The sequence below is a fragment of the Ciconia boyciana genome, chromosome 17 (genome assembly GCF_034638445.1).
Source record: "Ciconia boyciana chromosome 17, ASM3463844v1, whole genome shotgun sequence".
In the NCBI taxonomy this organism is placed as follows: Eukaryota; Metazoa; Chordata; class Aves; order Ciconiiformes; family Ciconiidae; genus Ciconia; species Ciconia boyciana.
In genome coordinates this window covers 1,114,868-1,136,258 of record NC_132950.1, presented here as the reverse complement: position 1 = coordinate 1,136,258, position 21,391 = coordinate 1,114,868, and the positions used below count along the sequence as shown (strand labels likewise).

Genomic DNA, 21,391 nt, shown 5'->3' with positions numbered 1-21,391 from the left:
TCCAGTTTTCCTTCAGCAGCCTCCTTTCAGCATAAACGATTAGGAGATCATCTATTATTTTATAATCTCTTCATCTCTCATAGCATTTTATATTCACAGCAGAGTTTACTGTCCCATTTGATACACATTCTGCTCTCCTTTTGTCATTAAATTTCTCCCCACGTGGAAAACTGATCAAACTTGGACTTTATACACCTTAATGTACAAAACATGTAAATATGCTCCCAACACATCTAGAACCCACTCCACAGTCCATCTTAAGCCTCTCAAGTCTTCTACTTTTGTCCTGAGTAGGTAAGGTGCAGAAGGAAGAAAAAAATATTTAAAAATACATTCTTAACTGGGTACCTTTTCAGACAAGGCCTTTAAACTGTCTAGAAACCTCTGCCAGAAATCCTTGAAGAGGGGTCGATCAATTCTCTTCAGGCTCTCTTTGGTGCTGGCATCCACGCTGACATACAGCTGCGTTACTGGCTCAAGGTTCCTTGGAAATAAAAAGGAGAAGGGAATTGTTGTTTTCAGACATTACTGCTAGCTGAATTTGTGTTTTCCTGCCAAAGTGCACATAAAATGCAGTGTCTCCGAACAAACTGCTCTACTGGTCCAGTAGCAACAGGAACTATACAGCATTTACAGGGAAAACTATCAAAGTCCAGTGGTTCACCTCTGTCAAGCGACCATCATCTTAATAGCAAGATGTTACAACCTACTTTCAACAAATAATACACCCCAAAGCTAAGAACATCACATGCAGAGGCCTTGGCTGACATTTTAATTATCTTTCTTCACTGAACTGGAACATATTTCACTCCAGTGTAGCTGTAACACATTCAGAAAGGCTTCCCAAAGCAGGCTGCCAGGGGTTCACCTGGGGCACTGAAAGGGTCTGCTTCTCACCACAGCCCCCATGGTTAAAAACCATAATGCTCAGCCCCTTCCCCAAGTCCTATTTTTCCTGGCCCATGGAAAAATAATCCCATTCAATAGAAATACAGCCATAATCCAGCCAGTTTCTATTGGTGGAAATGTTGAACTTACCTGACCTGCAGCTGGCATCATCAGTCAAATCATTTTTTGAAGGTAAATCAAAGCTGTTTAGAAACTAAAACCAGGCACAATCCCCCAAGGTGTTCTCCTTCCACCTCCAAGGCTCTTATTTCATATAAATCCTGCAGTATAGTCTTTCTGGTCACATAATGCCGGTGAGCACAGCATCTGTGAGCTCAACACCAGTAACTTCTAAAAAGATTAAACCACCTCTACTGTGTGAAGAGCCTGGGTCGAGCCTAATCCTTTCCATAAACCCCAAGGGTATAAAGGAGAAGCAGCAACGCCGCAGTCCATTAGCAAAAGGATAATGAAGGGCATCACGAGGAACAAGCTAAAACGAGCTCCCTTGTCACAGACAAAACTGATAAAGCCAGCGAGTGTAACATACATCCACCCCTCGTGGCATCCTCCATCCCGGTGTCGAGATGAAATGACAGCATCCTAATTGTACCGTGTAACTCTCTAGCTCTTAACAGTTTTAGGAGAACATTTTGCAAGCACTTTTTGTGAAGTCTGCTAATGAGCAGGCTATAGTCCGAGCTTGATTTGATTCTTTACAGAAGATGAGAAGAAATTAGAAACTATTGTTCAGCTGCCAAACAGTGCCACCTAAAAAATACAAACCCCCTGCCCTCCCCAAAGGTGACCAAGTGACAAGAACTGTCAAGAATGAGACTGAGCAGAGCTCTTAGTGTCCAGAAAAAAAAAAAATCCATTTAACATGGATACTCAAACAACCTATCTAAACATATTCTCTCTGTATGTATTTAGACAGAAGAATGAAATAGCCCAGAAAAAATTTAACATTTTAGGTTAAAAAAAATAAAAATATCTGTTTTGTAAACAAGCTTGTCTGGACTGGCAGCCCAAAGCCACAATCTCCAAAAATGACCAAATGTTCTAGGCATAAGTGGATTGAAGTATTCAGTTTCAAAGAACATAGCCAAAATACTCTCTTCTTTACTTAATGCTGCATTTGTCTAATTAAAAGGGGCCCCACTAAAGATGGAGCGAGTGTTTTTCAAAACATGAGCTGAGAACAATCATCTTTTCTCTGAGGACCTCAATCGTAAGGACAGGCAAGAGCCAGACTCACTGTTATACTGAAGAAAATTAAGGCATTAGAAGAGATCCCAGGGAGGGATTTCAGCCCCACATTGCTCCAAAAAGGAGCAGTCCACAGGGCTCTGCCATGGCTGAGACTAGAGCCAGGAGCATGAGCTGCATGCTCTGCCAAAGAGGAACAAGGAGAAAGGGCAGTCACGGGTCCAGCCGGCACCAGGGAGAAGCAGAGCACAAACTGATGTTCCTGGAACACAGCTACATTTCATAATTAACAGGAAATTTAGTTGCACAGTACTAGAACAGATTTTCCAACATTCTTCCTTAATTTTTGGTTGTAATTTCCAAGCTAGCTTAGACAGCTAAGATCACATCCAGGAGATCAAATTCACAGCATTTACCACACATGAACTTGGGCAGAAATCATGACCAAGTAGCACAGCACATAGCACAACTCGAGCAATAAACTGACTTCAGGCCACCAGCCATGAGGTGGTTTCACAAGCCAGAGAGGACACAGCCTAGTCAATGATACAAAGAACAGAAACATCAATATAATAAAAACGAGCATTTGCTTATGAGCACTAATAAGCATCTGCTCATTATTATTGTTGATGCTCATAAATGCAAACACGCACGGGTTCTTGTTCACAGCCACTAATCAGAAACAAGAGGAGGAAGAGGACAAGAGCCAGGTAACTGTTCAATACGAGCTCACGTGCCACAAAATCGCCTTCACTTTATAAAAAAGTGTGCTTGGAGGCAGACAAAGCTGCAGTCCAAATACAAAAGGAGGAAAAGGAGAGGAGGGAGGAAGGCACAGGCAGCACCATATTGGAGACCCAGCCAGGGGGTCTGCAGAGCCAGTGGGCCCCTCTTCTAAACCCAGCGAACACCCCGGGCCACGCTCCCCGTTTGCATGCTGGATGCTGTGCTGCCTATTTTAGGACTAACTTTTGGACTATAGCTCCCCTCTGCTGACAACAGAAAAGCGAGCTTGGTGCATACTTCAAGTCCCACATTAAGCAATCATTTGCTTTGATGAGCCAAAGATCAGTTGCAATTTTTAAGACAGCAAGACTAGCATTTTATCACTTTCTTTTTTGTTTCTTTTTAAAAACATTCAACAGATCCTAAGAAATGCTGCTTCAAAATATAGTGTGTGCTCTCTTTTTAAAATGCTATTTTTAGGAAAGAGCAATTTCTGTCTATCAGGCACATAATACATGACTTAAAGTAACTTGATTACACAATTATTCAATCATTTGGAATGCCTTTGTAGTGTATAATTACTCACTCAAAAATTGCATGCCCTCCCCCCTCACTGCCATATTCAGACCACGAGAAGGAAGCGAAAAGGAAGCTCTACCAGAAAGTGCTAACACAGAGAGGCACTGAGCTGGAATGACAAGCTGAGCAATATACCAAACCACCCTGTGTACAGCTCCGCTAACGCGTTCACGTAACTCCAGGGCTGGACTTTGTCAGCATTATTAGCTGACTGTATTCTGACGAGTTCCTGGCCACCTTGCAGCTCACACTGCGCACTGCATTTCCTTGCCACATTGCTTCAGGTTTTGTTAAAAGCAGCCTGGATGCTCAAGAACTTCAGAAACAGGGATTCTTTGCATTTGTAAAGACTCTTTCAGAGTTCATTAACACATTGTGAACGTTTAGCTCAGGTCCCTCAGAGAGAAGTTAAAAACTACTGATCCCACTTTTGCAGATGAGTGTGTCCTTTTCACCTGTTCTTATCCTGCACTCTTGGTCCTGCTGGAGATGCCAGGCTGTATAGGTCTTTGTTTTGAGCCGTTACAGCTGATCTTATCAAGTCAGAGCAAAGATCAGACTGCAAGAGAAGCACACAAACCAAAAAGGCAATTTATGAGTTCAGTCTCCTACTCTAGCTGCCAGAAACACTCACACCAGTTATCCACGTCCCCAAGCACAAAAAGCAGCTCACTCGCTGTTCTCCTTCCCTCGCACCTCTGGGAGGTACTATATTACATTCTCTTCACTTTCAGAAGTAATCACACTTTAACAGATACAGAAAAGAAAAATCAAACTGGGGGAGAGAAAGAGACGAGAAAGAGCACAGGGAGATTAAGGTTAAAATCAAATAGATGCCAAATGGGCTTTTTCATTGTCAGTGCTCATGCAGAGTCTGATGAGCGATAAAATGGAATTAAAAACACAGGTCAGCACTCAAATGTTTTAGTAGGGAGATATTTTGTCCAACTCTTACCTAATCTCATCTGGGAACTGTGCATTTGTAACCAGGAAACTAGAGATGCCGTGCTGGTGCAGGAGCTTCACGAAGCGGTTGATCTCCGGGTACATGATGGGCTCTCCCACCAGCGACAGTGCACAGTGCTTTGCTGTCATTGCTTCCTCAAAGCGATCCGCTTTTACTCCTGACACACCTGCAAAAAGAGGGAAAACAGACTTAAATCAACTAAACCCCAATCCCAAACCACGCATCCATGTCTAAAATACACCCTGGCATGCAGAAGGCTGAGCAAAACCAGCTGGAGCCCTCCTGAACCAGAGGGGACACCAGGCCACAGCCAGCGCCCACTGAGCCAGCTCTGCAGGAATCCACAAAACAGCGTATGCCCAGACATGTGGAGCCTGGGGCTTTGCGTGCCCTGTTAACTACTGCAAGCAATTTTCTAGTAACATTTGAGTCAAGCTTTCCATTGCTAAGACCTCAATGATGCTGCCTGAATGCTGAGACAGAAACACAGGAGCCAGTTTAATGCCACTTCAAGTGGGCATCTTAAAAAAAGAAAACCAGGTTATGTCTGTCTCTGCTGCTGACCCCCCATGGTCCCCCAGCCCCATGAAGACCAGCACCCCAGAGGAGTTGGGCCCACTTCACCAAGTAGAGCACCAACAACCAGGTCTGAATCCATATTGGCAACCACGTGAAATGCAACTCCCCAGAGGATGCATTCAAAAAGAAAACCCAACACATGACACTGTTCTGAACAGCGAGAGACATTTCAGAACAAATAGAAAAACACACACAGAGCTCAACTGTGGCGTCCACGTGAAAATGCTGTCTGCAGGTTTAACCAATCAGTCACATTTATTATATCCACAGGAGGGCAGGGGAGAGGCAAATACTCCTCCAGCCCATCCACATCCAACCAAGTGCTTAGGACCTCGTATGAAATCATCTGACTACAAATAACCTTTTGTTCCAAATATGTCACTTCACATTTCCTTGACATGCCTTGATGTACTCGAATAATATCCGAGGTTTTAGATTGGGGGTTGGTCTGTTTTAAAAAAACAGAGGCTTGAGTTTGAAACCAGGTCCTTAGCTCACCTCTCGTTGCCTAGATGCTGGAGCTCAGGCAGTACAGAAAATTACATGCTACGCTGCAAAGCCAAGATAAAAAGAGGTGTTCATGGATATTGCTTCAGCCTCACATAGAAAAGCTGGTTTGCGATCAGAGTGAAGCTTAGTGCATTTTAAACCAGCCAGGCTCAGTCCTGAATAAGTGACAGGACTAATGGTTATTTCACAGAAACTTGACAATACTAAATGAGAACTTTATTTGAAAAGAAAGAAGCATCTCAACCACACACTGAGATTAAAGGACTAACTTTCGTATTCCTAAAGCTACTGTAAGTAATTTTTGGAATTAATTTTTCTCTCTCAGCATCTTGCAATTAGACTACAATAATTACCGTGCCAGCTTTATAAGCAGACAGAAAAGAATTCCAACATCACATAAAGTTTGAGAGTAACTTTCTCAAAACAGTTTACAGCAAATCTGGCATATAGTAAATACACTCCAGCGGAGGGTAGAGGTTTTGTATGCAATCATTTGACAATATAAATCACAAGCTAGACAGGGATAAACTAAACAGGATTAGCGGGTATTCCACAGAGTGCATGAACTCTGCTGCACTTTTGGCTGCCGTACTACTATAGCACTCAACCTCTGCCTCCTTCTGTCTTCAGTTGATGAACTTCAGCAAAGTCAGAGCCTGGGCAGATTTTGTATGGCATGCAGCAGGTCCAACACAGGTTCAAGAGCTTGGAGCCACAGAACTTGAGAAGCCTCTGCAAGAGGCAGTGGCGTACAGCTTTCAGCTCCTGCCGAGCTCAGATCTCAGCAGAGCATGCAGCCAAGCCTCCTTTGATGAGCACCTCTCCTTTGAAAAGCTGATTCCAGCTGCTCTCCGACTGGTGCACTTAAATTTGGGAAAGAAAAGCATCATCTGGCACATCACCCTAGAGAGGCTGGTTGTTGACTTCGGGTACCCCTGTACAAGTCCCTGCACACCAGTCAGCACAAGTGCCTGGGTGACTAGGGAGACAAGGAACCTGTTTTATCCACTCTTACAGCAAGACACACAGGTAGTCTTAGGATTTCCTAGTTCAGGTCATGCATTTTGGTTTTTGGTTTGTTTTTTTTTTTCATTTTTCCCCAAGTTGAACTAGGGCTGTATTATCAGACACTCTCACTCTCCTATTTTTTAATTACGTTTCCATTCTGTGTGTGCCCTTTGCAAGGGCACAGAAATTTACTAGTCACTACCTAAGAAAAAGCATCCATCAAATAAACTACTTCACACCTTAGCTCCCTATCAGTAAGATGTCTCTGTATCAGTTACTCTGAAAGAGAGTTATGTGACATTAACTAACACTTGTGGTCTTCAAAAACAGTACAAACTATGGCAACAATAACAGAGAAGACAACATATCATCATCTCTAAAAGCATGCATAGGGAGTCTTACAGGACAGAGGGCTACCCTCTAGGATCCTATCCTATAGGATAGAGGGTCCCCAAGAATTCTTCTGTTCCTTCAAAGATGACCTCATTTTTACTACAATGCGTGGAATTAATAAAGCATCAGATTACCTCACCATTTCCTTTGGTGCACTGAGATGTCTGTATGCATGTACCTGAATGAAAAGCTGTCATACTGGTACTAGAAAGTGCACCAGTTTGTTCAAATAGCTTTGGGTATTATCTGACCAGCACTACCAGACACTCAAGAGCCTTGAGGGCTCTCCAGCTAAGACATTTTCCCCATGCTTTTCTTCTCCAGTAGCCCAAATAGTCTGGTCTGCTCTATGTTGGGGGTCAGCGTTCAAACATCTCAGCAGACGCACGCAGCACCCTGCTGGAAACTCCTCTGGAGTCCCTGTGGCTGCCCAGCCAGCCCTGCAGACTCCAGCTGCAACCTGTCCACCCTCTTCAACAAAGCAATCTAGTCCATCTCACTGCTCAAGCCTTGGGGTGGTTTGTGGGGTTGTGGTGGTTTTTTCTGCTAAAATCAGCCACAATAAAATCCAACCTACTATTTGCGGAGTGCTGCTAAGTTTGCTGGAAGTAGACAGTCAAGTTTTCTGCCTGAGGCACTTCCGACCTGGACAGAGTACAGCTCTGGCATGGCACCCAGGGGACTTCTGTCCTGCAAGACACTGCGCATCTTTTAACTCTCCCTGGCTTCAGCTTACCACACAGTGTTTCAACTCAATTTTGCTTTCACTGATTCTACTCTAACAATATTTTCACATGCACCTCAGGGAAGCAACAATGTAAAATTCACAAAAACGTAACAGCGAGCTACTGGGCTTTTCTTCCTGATTTTTCTTCTCCTTAATAAACCTTTTGCTTTTAGGCTCCCAAGACAAGAAGCATGTTGCCATCTATCACTCCGAGAAAGTAACACATCTTTTCTTTTTCCACTTTGCAGCACGGTTCTAGTCCAGAGCCTTTTTTTTTTTTGGTCTTTCTCCTTTTCACAGTTCCAGGTCAAGGGTAACTGTGCTGAGGATGCACGTGCAATTTTCAGGGAATATTTACGAATTTGTTTAATGAAAAATAAGCTATAAAAAGAGAGAATTGGGCTGTCCTTACAGGCCTTTAGACACTTTGAGAATATTTTCAGATGCTGCCAAGTCCATCTATAATCTTATCCTCTCCCCAACCCTTTTTGGGAAGACACCATGGGGTAGTAAGGGAAGGAAGGGGTTATTGCTTAGTCTAAAGTTGGGTTTAAACAGATTCCTGGACTCAGCTTTCAGAAGAAGGTAGGGCTTTCGAACATCTGCAAGATAACTTTTGCTTTTCACCGTTCTTTAGTGCAAGCAACACGCATTTCTGTCATGCAGGGGCAAGACTTCTATCACGCTGCACCAGTACTGCACAGCTCAAGGGCAATTCCTGCCTTCACAAGTATACCCTCGATACTCCATCAGAACTGCATGCAAATCTAGTCATCACTTTAAACAACATGTGGCTTCTTCCTAATCAAACATAAATGACTATTTTGAGTCAAGTCCTGCCTCATAAAAAGGAGGGAGGTTGTTATTGTTGAAGACTTCCATTTTTAACAATCGTAATAAAAATCACAGAACTACTGGTTAGGAGGGGCTCCTGCAGGTCTTTAGTCCAGCCTCCTGCTCACAGAGCACAATTGCCACTGGACTAGGACCAGGGTGATAATGGCTTTACTTAAAAGACTTGAAAGCCTCCAAGGTTGGAGGGTCCCCCACCTCTCCAGGCATCACCTTGGCTGAACAAGCTTATTTTGATGTCTAACTTGAACCTCTCAAACAGAAACCCAAGTCTGTTGTTCCTTGTTCTACCATGGCAGGTGGGTCTCCCAGCATGGACCAACATGGGATTATAACACTCTCATACAGAACCTTCCACTTCTTGCTGAACTCCACATGCATCTATTGGCACAACAATCATGTTTCTCAAGGTTCCACTGAAGTAAAGCTGTGCCATTGAGTGTGCCTGCCACCCTCCCCTACATTAGTATTGCCTGCAAAGTTGCTGAGGGTGTATTTAGCATCATCATCCCCATCATCTGTTGATGGAGATGTTGTACACCACAGGTTCCTAGATCAACCCCTGAATTACCCTGCTTGTTATCAGCCAAACTGACCTCAAGCTATTGATCACAACCCTTTCAGCATGCCCTGCCACACTTCAACTCATCTAAGAGCCTGGCTATCCAGAATAGACTGAATAAAAGAGCAGAGTTTGAAAAGTGCTCAGTGCCTTGAGCGTTAAACATGAATACTCTTGTTTATAGCTGTAACAGTCTTCTATGGTTGTTATAGCCTTCCAGGCAAAGTTTGACATCCTACATTCTCTTCCCTCATGCAAACCACGTGTCCCTAAATTCCTGCTGTGCTGGCACTGCATCCCACCAGCTGAGTTAACAGGCAGCCACGAAACCTTGCAGTAGCTCTGGCCCAGCCAGTCAGGCAGCACTACTGCAGGCATCCTGCCTTAACTCAGCACTCTCCCCACACTGCCCACATGGCTACAGTGCAAAAGAAAACACCGAGGCTAGGGAATGAGACCTGCACTTCCTTGTAGACTGCCCTGCCTCGAGCACTGACAGCTGTGCTTTTCTGAGTCTGAAGGAAGATGCACTACTGAGACCAACTACCTCCCACACTGACTCCTCTCATCTCGCTACCTCTTCCCCAAGGAAAGCTTCCCCTATCAAATTAACACCATTTTTCCCTATCCCACCACAGCACCTTCACTGCTTTCCCCTGGACGAGCTATAGAGCTGTGATCCAGTCCACGAGACTGCATATATGCAACAGGCAGAGTCCAGCCAGGTCTGGTTATTCTGGCTGCTCCCTATCCAGTTCAGCCCAGGAGCTCCTAGGGAACTGGCTTGCCTGGAGCTGCTGGTCTGAGAGTGTAAGATGATTCAAACCAGCCACTTGATGAAAACAAAGCTCATGAGGCCCTAACTCGAGTTATTTTTCCGCCTATTATATAACTCCAGTGAATGAGACAGAGCTACTCTGCTCTGCTGACAGAAGGTTTTTTTGCCTGTCACATTTTTAATCCATTGGGTTCTCTCTGTGCACAGCCAACATAAACAAACGGGTTCCCAAAATGACAGCCAAGACTAAGGCTCATCTTGCACATTTTATGGATGCTTCATTCCACTCCTGCTGCTTGCACAGCCTCTGCTGTCAGTTTAGGAAGAACAGAGTCCTAGACCTGTCTTGCCAAGCTGGCCAGCCCTCCCAGCACACAAAGCTGACTTTGGCAGAGTAACCAAGTTTAATCACATTTGGGAAAAACAGAAAACACCCCCAACCATCTATATATATAGATATATAATGAATAAATAACAAACTCACAAGGAGTTCCTATGGGAAGCAAAATACAATACTTTTCAGAGGTGCTGTATAACTGCAGCTTCAGTCACAAACAGATGTACTGAATAATTCCTGAAAATAATAATACCCTGAATGCTACTGCTCACTCATTAATGAGGAAAATGCAGTCCAGAAGTTTCAGAGCTAACACAAAAGCTCACAGGGGATTAAGGCTGGGCAGTGTATTTCCTATCAGGCAACTCCACTCTACTCCCTCAAGGCAGCAGTAGATACCCAATGGCTGACTCACATTCTAACGTCAAAAACAAGGCAGAACATCTCAGAAAACAGTAAGTGTGCCACAAAAGTTTCTTCTCACTTACCCATCTTTCTGATATTATAAATCTCATGCCTCCTTCCCAGCATATCAGAGATGACCAGAACATTTTCATCTATGCTTTGAAGATGCTACTGCTGGTTATCTTCCAAAAGCATCATTAATGGGGAAGAAGTGGGAGAAGTTACCTTTGAACTGCTTGATCATATTCTGATGGTTCTCAATAGCCTCCTGCAAGATCATTTCAGGTTGGTCCATCTTCCATTGCCACTCTGTGCCCACTGGATTTGTATGATGTCTGAAGGAAAGAGAGACAGTTATTCACTGTCAGTTGAAACACACATGGAAGAACCCACCTGTCGCCCTGGGGACTTCGGCATTGTTTAATAATATTAAAAGCCACAAGAAATTCTCAGCAATACCCTCTGACACATTAGCTTCTGACACAACTTTCGGATGTCATCTTTGAACACCATTCTCATACCCCTCTCCTTCCAGGCTCTGGTCTCCCCAGAAGGAAGAATGGACCTTGCAGTTTATATTAAACTTAACAAACCTATTTTGAACCACAGGTAAAAGGTTTAAGCTAAAATGATGCTCTGCAACCAGAAAGACCTCTGTAAAGAAAGGAAAACTGGTTCTACCTCCTCTTCTGACCACAGCTGCACAAAGCACTAGAAAAGCAAGGTCCTAAGCCATTTTTAGTTCCATTGCCAAGGTACCAACTGCCACCCTGAGAAGGACAGGATTTGTTTCTAACCCAATCTTTGTGTAATGCTCTAGTAACAAGACAGATGAGAGCAGATGACTTCAGACTATATGAAAGAGATTAGGAAGTCTGCAGTACGCCAGAGATGCATTGCTGGTGGATCTGGTTAATCTCCCAGATTTCCTCAATAGGGGCTTCTCATCACTTCTGAGATCTGCTAGCTACTGCGTTACTGAAATCCAAATGCAAAAAATAAAATGTTAATTTATCTGAGCCAAGCAGATTGCAGGATAAAAAACACTGATCTTCCATCTGAGGGACAGCTTGTGTCACAATGGGTTAGGAAGCCCGCCTTGCCTACCCGGAAAGGACCACTGTACCCATATTTTGTTTTCTTCAAAAACAGAAAAAGCCTACCCAAGCAAATCTACCCAAGCACCTGGAAGATATATGAAGTTTCTCCCCATTCCCTATTTCATTAGCATGACAGGATGTCAAAGCCATTGTAAAAGTCATCTGCAAAAAAAATGCATCCTGACCAGCAAATGAAATATTGCAAGCAACTGGTGTGGTACCCATCATGCTCGCACTTGGACAAACACAACCCAGAGCGCCTGTACAAGGGCACAGACCTCTCCCTGGTGAGAGGAATTTCCCACTAACCTTGCTGCACTTAGACTGGTATCAAACAGGGATAATTCAGCCCTTAAGTATCATCCTAAGAAAAATCAATGAATTTCTGTGCTTTCACCTCCTTGTTCTCTCTCCATCTTCTCCTGCTTTTTTCCAAAATATGCTACAACAGTTCCTCCACTTTTCCCCTACCAATTCTACTGCAGCTCACAGAATAATTAATAGCAGAGTAGCATATTTTGTAGTGTCTTTCAAAATAGCACTATTAGATTAACATAGCTCTGGACAAGAAAACAAGATCAAGCAACATATACACTCCTGAAACTCTGTTTTCTGACGAGCTGATCTGTTTCCTCCACCACTCTCCATCATCCCCAGAAGTCAGCCACAGATGACTGTGAGGTTACCTGCCGTATTCAGCCTTCCAGTCACACGGGCATTAGGACATGATGCCCAGCATTTAACTAAAGAAGAAAAGACAGAGGGAAGCACTTTCTCAGAATGAAGTGGCTGGTCCAGTGTTCACTGAAGACAATCAGAAGACTCCCACTGACTTCTCCAGTGAGAAAGTGAGAAAGACCCACAGCTCCACACTGACGGTGCTAAACCACACAAATTCTAGACCTGGCACCAATAAAAACAGCCCTTTGGCCCAAACATTTCTTCATCCACTTCAAGAGCAAAGATTCAAATGCTGCTCTCAAACTACTTTACCATCTCAAAGATCCTTTAAGCTAAAACAGCTTTGCTTTTTGAATTTCCCCTTTTTTATGTCTGCCAACATGGAAAGTTTTCTGAATGCCAACTATAAAAGGCGTTTATAAAACTCTTGCATGTTTAACTACATAACTTGTACCTTGTATATTTAATAGGGCAAGTTGGCAGAAAATCAATAGGCTCTTGATGAATGCTGGACAGCTATTAATTATTAGTGTCTAACAGTCCTTGAATTTTTAACATATTCTAACTGTTTAACAAACATACCAGGTCATGTCTACAAAGCAGCATATTTGGCAAAAATCAGTTTCTCTTCTAATAGGGGGGAAAAAAAGCAGTGTCTTGTGGCTGATGAGATTGTTTCACAGTCCCTGGCACAGAGAGAAGTTCACTGTCACCTTCCCATTCCCCTGCAGGCTCTGTGACACCCCCCCCATCATCTGCCTCACCAGCTACTCAAGTCTTGAACAGGTAATTGTGCATGGTATTCCTTCCCTTCCCAAAACAACACAAGCAAAAAAAGTCTCACCCAAAACCATACACACCAGAAAACCCTTATTTTATTAGAGATTCCAGGTGCAAAACAGGTTTGATTTGATACTTCAGAGACAAGCCATCACTGCCACAGCACCCCACCACCACGGAGCAATGCAAGACTGCATGAAACACGATGGGGAGCTCCCAGCTCACTCCTGCTCTCCCCTGGCTAACAAGACTGCCTCCAATCCAGCCTTATTTGCATTATCATCAGACCTGTGATCTACCAGTATTATTTGCCAGCATTACCAAAGTGTCCCTGGCAGTCAGTCAGACCTCTGTGGAGGCGTATTCTTCAGTGGGGCAGTGCATCCCCCTCCCCAGTCACTTGTGTATTATTTCAATAAATCAGCTTTTGCTTGATACCCTCTTTTAAAATAGTTACTCTCTTCTGTGAGCAATGCTGAGTATTATGAAGTCTTTCAAGAAACTTTGAGGGAAAATGCAGCACAGGTATAAAGTATCATTTACTTCAGTGATCAACTGATTGATGTTGATACCTGGTGGGGAACCTGAAGGTGAAGAAACACTGGTGGCAGTGATCATGAAAGGACAGAGCACATGGCTCCCAGGAAGGGACGGAAGAGAAAGAACAGAAGAAAAACAAGAGAGCTCAAGAAAGCAGACTTCAGTGAACCCTGAGAACCGGCAGGTGAGATCCCAGAGGAGAAGAGTTTAAGGGCAAAGGAGTTCAGGAGAACTGGCAGTTTTTTAAACCCTATTAAGGCAGAAGTGCAAACTGCAGCAATAAAAAGCAAAGACATGAAGAGTAGCAACAAACCAGTCTGGCAGAATCACAGGCTCTTCTGCAACCTTGCAATCCTCCAGCTGAAGATAAAAAGAAGAGCACAAGAACACAGGGTCATAATCAAAAAGGTCAAGGCAAAAAATCAGATACAACTAGCAAAGGACATATAAAAGGGCTAACAAGGAAGACTTTCCTATAATGATGTGAGGAGTAAGAGGAAGACCAAGGAAAAAGCTTATCCAATGCACAAGCAAACAACATTTAATGTTTCTCTCTGATGAGAAGAAACCTGTTTGTACCTTTTCTTCTACTTTCTCCTGACAGCAATGGGAAGAACCCAGATTGGATGAGGAAGAGGACAGGTTAGAGGTATTTAATCTAAATGAAATGTTTTCACTAGGATGGTTAAACTCACCCTAGATAGAGCATGTTGGATGAATTGGATGACAGTATCAGTCACCAGCAATAAGCTGAAAGCTTGTGAGGAGCATATAAAAGTGATTTAAAACACACCAGAAGAGTGCAAATGCAATGCCCACTTTAGCAGGTGTTGGGGCTTTGAATATGTGGAACGTATATGAGAGGATTTAGGTAAGGAAAAGGGAAAAGAAGAAGAACAAAGAACAAAGACGCCTTGAAGAAGAACAAAGACACCTTAGTTTAAGGAAGTCTGCGGCTGTAAGCAAAATGTTGCAGTTTGCTTGTTGCAGTTTGTTTTATCGGCCTATGAAAGCTACTTTTAACCAATCACAATGTGCATGGCATTCGCGTGCTAGGAGCGTGAAAGTTGCTTTTAACCAATCGCAATATGCATGGCACCTGCATGCTAGAAGCTTATAACCAATCACAATGTGCACGTACTCAATGTGTCGCGTGGACAGTTTAGAAAACAGATATAAGCAAAGGAAAGGTTGATAATAAAGGAGCTTGATTCCACATCATATTGGTGTGCTGTTCTTCTCCGTTCACCCCCTGGGCCGCAACAAGCAGGAGCCAAAGATTTCTATACCAGACCCTCTTAACTTTCAATTCCTCAGGACACACTGGATTAAATAAGTGTTTGAGCCCCAGAACACAGCACTGAGATAGCTAACAGCCACCATGAACCTGCTGAGAACATTTCATGCCAAGACCATCACTGGTCCTTGTAGACAAAGTGAAAGGAGAAGTTGTTGAGCTTTTGACACCATCTTACCCAATATTCTCATAACCTGCCCAAAGAAACGCTCTGTAAGTAGCACTGTTTTGTAAAAGAGAACAAATCAGAGTGGAAAACTTGAAACAAGGATTAGTTACCACTGGTTCAGTAGGACACTAGATCTATCCCAAAAGGCATCTGCAGGGTTCTGTCCTGGACTGGTCCTATTCAGCAGCCCCCAAGAGTTGAATGATGGCTCAGGAGGCAGGCTCACCACATCTGAGGTGGAACCAACCTGGCTGGGCATGCAAACTCAGGGAGGACAACATGCAATTAAAGAGATCACCATATTTACGGTATTACATAGGCATTTTGCAGTCAAATGTGGCAGGGTTAAAGTAAAGACTTCAACTCTCAGATTTACTTTCTACAAATCAGATGGCACTCACTTTAAAAAGAAAGAGAAGTTTTGATAAGAACAACAATTTAAAAATCCCTATCTAGACTGCTGTCTGAGGAACACAATGTTTCTATAGAAATTTCCTGTTAAATAACAGACAATTATCTCTCATGTTGCTCTGAGCAATCTTTTGTTAGCTGTAGGAATGAGAAAAATAATCATTTATTATTAATAAATTTGGGAAGAGAAAAAAGCTTTTTAAAAGGCATGGAATTATTCCCAAATGCTGATAAATTTAAACAATTTTAGAGAAGAAAAAATTGGGGAAATAAAGCTGAAGTCAAATGTTTGGATATCTGAACACCCAAAGAAAACTCATTTAAAATGACAAAATATTCAGTATCTTCAAAAGAAAATTTGGGCTTTTCTCATGTTTTAAAATCAACATAAATAAAAAGTTTTTCAGAAACAGGTGAAAAAGCCCAAAATGAATTGATGAATTTTAGATTAAACAAAATAATTCAACCCATAACTTCTACATTTTCACTAGGAGTGCATTGCAGCTGAACCCTCGCTAACTTCTTAAGGTTTTTCAAATCAGCTGCTCAATCAAAATAAATCTAGTCTTCTCCTTGTGAGATTACCTGGTCATATTACAACACCTGGCAGCAACTCATGATAGTACCAACAGTGAGGACTTTAGACCACGTTGGTTTTGCCAGCTCCTCTGAACTGAGAGGGGACTGAACTTCAGAAGATTTTTAGAGGAACCCATTTCTGGTACTGGCACTCAGCACTGGTGAGGCCGCACCTCGAATCCTGTGTTCAGTTTCGGGCCCCTCACTACAAGAGAGACATTGAGGTGCTGGAGCGTGTCCAGAGAAGGGCAACGGAGCTGGGGAAGGGTCTGGAGCACAAGGCTGATGGGGAGCGGCTGAGGGACCTGGGGTTGTTTAGCCTGGGGAAAAGGAGGCTGAGGGGAGACCTCATCGCTCTCTACAACTGCCTGAAAGGAGGCTGTAGAGAGGTGGGCGTTGGTCCCTTTTCCCAGGTAACAAGCGATAGGACAAGAGGAAACAGCCTCAAGTTGCACCAGGGGAGGTTTAGACTGGATATTGGGAAAAAATTTATTCACAGAAAGGGTTGTCAAGCATTGGAACAGGCTGCCCAGGGAAGTGGTTGAGTCACCACCCCTGGCGGTATTTAAAAGATGTGTAGATGTACTGCTTAGGGACATGGTTTAGTGGTGGACTTGGCAGTGTTGGGTTTACAGTTGGACTCAATCTTAAAGGTCCTTTCCAACCTAAATGATTCTAACTCACACTTCTGAAATCTTAAGGATGGAAGATGCCCCATACTGAAAAACTACATCCCAACTCTAAAATGCTCACTTTGAGGAGCAGTTTTTAGAAAGGCAGGCAATGCTGAGCACCTCCCAGAAGTCTGCCCTGTGCTTGTATCAACATTTTTCATTCCTTTCCCAGCAAACCATGCTCAGCAGTCTCAAGGGTTATTTCAAAACTAGCTTACATGTCAGGATGTATAAGGTTGCTTTCAAAGCCCATGATCACTCCATCACATTACTGATTACTGTAACTGGGTACCAAGTCACCAACCACCTGCAGCCACTATTAACACACACATGAGCATTTCATAGCCAATAATCTGCTTATATTCACTACTGATGCCATAAATACATAAACTAATAATGAAAACTACAAAAGCCTTCAACAAGTCCAAGACCAGGAATATGTGCACTGCTATAAGATGAAAAGCATACATTTCAATCCCATTAAGTTGCTGGCAGGGTACTTTTTCTTCTTATCATAACCCTTTTGCATAACAGGAATGAAAATACTGCCCACTGCACAGTGTAAGCTGGGAATCCTCACACAGCAGATACTACTTTGGGGACTAACTGCATTTACAGTGACTTACCCCTTTGCCTGATTTGGCAAAACAGTGTCTGTCTGAGAGCCACCCTGAGCAGCGCACCCTTTTGCACAGTACTGAGCAGCTGATGCAACCCCATCCTGCGCAAACATCAAGCACCAACAGCATTGCCAGCGCCCTAGCAAAGTGCCAATGGCACCCAGCTGAGACAGCCACCAGGGTCTGCTCCCACCTCACCTGATGGATCACATTAACATTTTCTCCCAGAAATGCCTCAGAGTATTACAGTGCTGGCAGAGCAGCACATAGAGGCACCAAGACTTTTTTTTTTTTTTTTACCACTGACAGGGGCACGAACTAGCTATATTCTATGATGTCCTGTCCCCCACCCCACTTATATGGCTACTTCAAGAGCTCCTGGCAGACAGACAGGCCCAAAGGACAACAAACCAGTGAAGAATCAAATATTTCACAAAGAAAACAGATATTATATATTGGGTCACAATATATTAATTCTGTAAACAAAAAATAACCAAGTTGAAACACTGGAAGAAGAGAGTATTAGCTTAGCAGAACAAGGACAGGAGGCTGGAGATGCAGAGAGACTCTCTGAGCTTTCAGGCTCAGGTTCTAAGTTTTATAAAGCTGCAGTGTCAGTTCCTTTGATATCATAGTATTTCACATTTCCCTGAAGAATTTAGCCTCTGGGGTCAAGCTACTTAATGAGAAGAAGCTTTTGTTTTACTCTGTGTTTTCAGTTTCTTCTTAATTTTTTAAAGACCTTATTAATAATCTCCCATAGGAGAGGTATTTAATATCTTCATTTTGCAGGGCTTACTGTGATCACTGGCTTTTGGCCACACACTTATTTAGATTGTCTGAACAGAACTTCAGCTGTTGTCTACTGTACAAGTTAAAGCTGAAACCTTCAAGTACAGGTATAAACATCATAAAGTTACAGAAGAAGAAATATGAACCAATTTCTTTACAGGATATTTTACTTTGTCTGGTTTGCCTCCTCCTCAGATGCAAAAATAATAAACCCTATTAATTTAAATCTTATTTAGCTGTTCCATCTCTCCACAATAATTGATTGGGCTTTAGACACTCCGCCAGAAAACATAATCAAATCAGGTTTGCCTGGTGATTGTGCCGCAATACACAGTGTCAGAAAGCCTCAGTTCCCACACTTGCTCTAATTGATTAAAAGATTTGGTCACTTGCACAATTCCATTTAGACAATTAAGCTAAAGAGACACTACAAACACAGCGAGACCCGCTGAGAGCAATAATGGATAGTGACAGACTATTTTTGTAGGGAGAATTATGACTTAGGGATGTTGCAGTAATTAAGGTGTTTCTGCCCCCCTCCCCCCCCCCGCTCTTGATGCAACAGCCTCAGGAGTTCAACACAGGATGATGGCTGCCTTGCGGGGGGAACGCCATACAAACGAACACTCTGCTTCTCCTGCCCTCTGAAGAAGCTGCCACGTTATAAACCTGCATCACCAAACTCTCAGCCAGCTCTCTGAAGGGGAGAGGCAGGGAAGCATGAGCTAGCAGTCACACCAGTAAGGGGGCACTGGCAGGCTTGATATCTACCAGGGACAAGGAGGAGAAGGAAGGTTGCCAGTGCAGAGTCAAGCTACATCTTTTATAAAAAAAACCTAACTTTTGAGGGTGTTTGGATGCTGGCTCCACCCATGATTCCTGGTTCAGGGCCAAGATGTGTCAGTCACGACCAGCCAACTATGATGACATCCAATTCCCAGGGAAAGTGGCTGAACTACAGCATTTCTTGCCAAAGTGAGGAAGAGAAAACAAACAGGCTCCTTGGCCTTTTCCTCAGCAATCCTGGGAGAGCTGCGGTGGTTATGCAGTTGGAAACATTGGCAGACTCTACAAATGTCAAAATCCTGAAAGAAGAGATCAAGAAAAAAAGAATCACAGCGGTCTTATCTGCAACTTAGTGTGCAGAGCTGCACAAGACCAGCAAGGCACAAAACCTGTATTAAAAAGATTTTGCCAAGAGTAGATCAAAACTAATCACTTCGTATGTCTCCAACAGCATAGATGGTAACTGCTAAGAAGAAGGTAACATGCTTATCCTACCCAGCCACCCATGCCTGCGATTTTACATTTAATCTCACAGGATTAAGAATCTGCAAGGCATGGTGGGTTTAAAATAATAATAATAATTTTAAAAAAATATATAGATAGTCCTGGCTGCAGGGTCTGTGAACTGTGCTGACATGCAAGTGGTAGGGAGGAGAGTGAACACAGAAGTCTCCTCTTCCTACACCAAATTAGCCTGACCTGGAACAGCTCACAGCCACACGAAGGCTGTAGCAGCCCAAGCGCAGGGTCTGAAAAAGCAACCAAAGCAAAGAAAGCCTCTTTCAGTTCTGCTTTATGTCAAGCTTAAGGTGTACATAAAGTGAACCTTGGCATGAGTCTCAGACTGAGCCTTAAGTCTTCCAACTCAGTAGAGGTCTGAAGAGAAGACAGACAGCTGCAGTCCATATGGAAAAGTCTAACAACTGCAACACATTTGTCCTGGTTTCGGCTGGGATAGAGTTAATTTTCTTCCTAGTAGCTGGTATAGTGCTGTGTTTTGGATTTAGTAGGAGAATAATATTGATAACACACTGATGTTTTAGTTGTTGCTAAGCAGTGCTTATACTGGTCAAGGACTTCTCAGCTTCCCGTGCTCTGCCAGGCGCACAAGCAGCTGGGAGGGGGCACAGCCAAGCTGCCCAAAGGGCATTCCGCACATAGAAACCGGGGGGCGGGAGGGAGCTTGAGGAGGCAGCGATCGCTGCTCGGGGACAGGACACCCTATGAGTGGTGGTGAGTGGTTGCATCACTTGGGGGTTTTTTCCTCTCTCTCTTTTGTTGTTTTCCTTTTCATTACAATTTTTTTTTCTTTTTCTCAATTATTAAACTGTTCTTATCTCAACCCAAGAGTTTTCTCACTTTTGCTCTTCCAATTCTCTCTCCCATCCCACCGGGGAGGGAGGGTGAGCAAGCAGCTGGATGGGGCTTAGTTGCCAACTGAAGCTAAACCACGACAACGTTTCACCCGCAGAAGGTAAATAAATGAGAATATTTTTCAGTACAGTCCCCTGGAAAGCTGTTTCCTTGCATTCAGGTTGTTACCATTAGTAAAATAAGCATTCATTATCATTAGGACTACTGTTTCCAGGATTCCTCTTAGAAGTGACAAGTGACAGCTATAGGACTGAGTGAGAGGCACATGGAAGGTATCACACATGGCAATTTATCCCAAATACTGCACTTTGCAGCTTACACTTGTTTGACTTCCCCAGTTCAGTCCCATGCTCCAGACACAGGCTGCTGCTAAGAAATACCAGAGTTGGGTCATTTTGAAGGGGAACAGTGTTAAATGGTCTGCAGTGCAATACTGGGAACAAAATAGCTCATTCTGGTGATGGTATTGCTTTCTATTTGGTGTTTATGTACCTTCTGTGTAGGGACAGAGGTATAATATGCATGGCGATCTTATTCCTACCAGTACAGTCACCACTGCAGAATTAAATGCACCATTGCTAGCTAATATATTGGAAAAAAGGAATGAGCAGTACACTTTCTTCCCAGTCATTAGATTGCTCTGTAGAAAAGCAGCAAAACTTGCACATTAAATATGCCATTTGCTGTGTCCTTTCAAGCCAGGATATGATGAAAGCCCATCAAGAGCACCAATTAACATTTTGGTATAGACTCCCAAATGCAAACTTAACAGGATGACCAGAGTCTAACACTTATACTTAACGCTAACAGGGGAGACAGCTTCAAAGTACCTCCAAAATGATAGCAGTTTTTTCACACTGATGCTGTCATTTAAATATTCTCATGAAATATTTGCACTATTAAAACTTGAAGACTATGAAAGACTGAAAATGGTACTCAGAGGAATTTGACTGGTTTTGTATGGAAATATTGGGATGCTGGACACCCAGGCTTAGGGATGGAATGGGTGTTATTGGCAGCCAGCCCCCTGGGGTAGGCATAAATACCAAAGGAAGCACAGCCCCCATG

The 21,391-nt window shown here is 43.3% G+C and overlaps 1 protein-coding gene across 8 annotated transcripts in view; it reads right to left on the bottom strand.

The window, feature by feature from the left end:
- LOC140660841 (S-adenosyl-L-methionine-dependent tRNA 4-demethylwyosine synthase TYW1-like) overlaps positions 1-21,391 on the bottom strand; it is a 110,299-nt gene that overhangs the window by 51,709 nt on the left and 37,199 nt on the right. For all 8 annotated transcript variants that reach the window (XR_012045509.1, XM_072882130.1, XM_072882131.1 and 5 more), the window contains exons 11-13: positions 10,746-10,855; positions 4,358-4,535; positions 349-484 (exon numbers count right to left, since the gene is read on the bottom strand). Coding sequence is in view for 7 of the 8 variants with exons in the window: in XM_072882130.1 (XP_072738231.1) it covers positions 349-484; positions 4,358-4,535; positions 10,746-10,855 (424 nt within the window). In the remaining variant the exon portion in view is untranslated. The remainder of the gene's footprint in view (positions 1-348; positions 485-4,357; positions 4,536-10,745; positions 10,856-21,391) is intronic.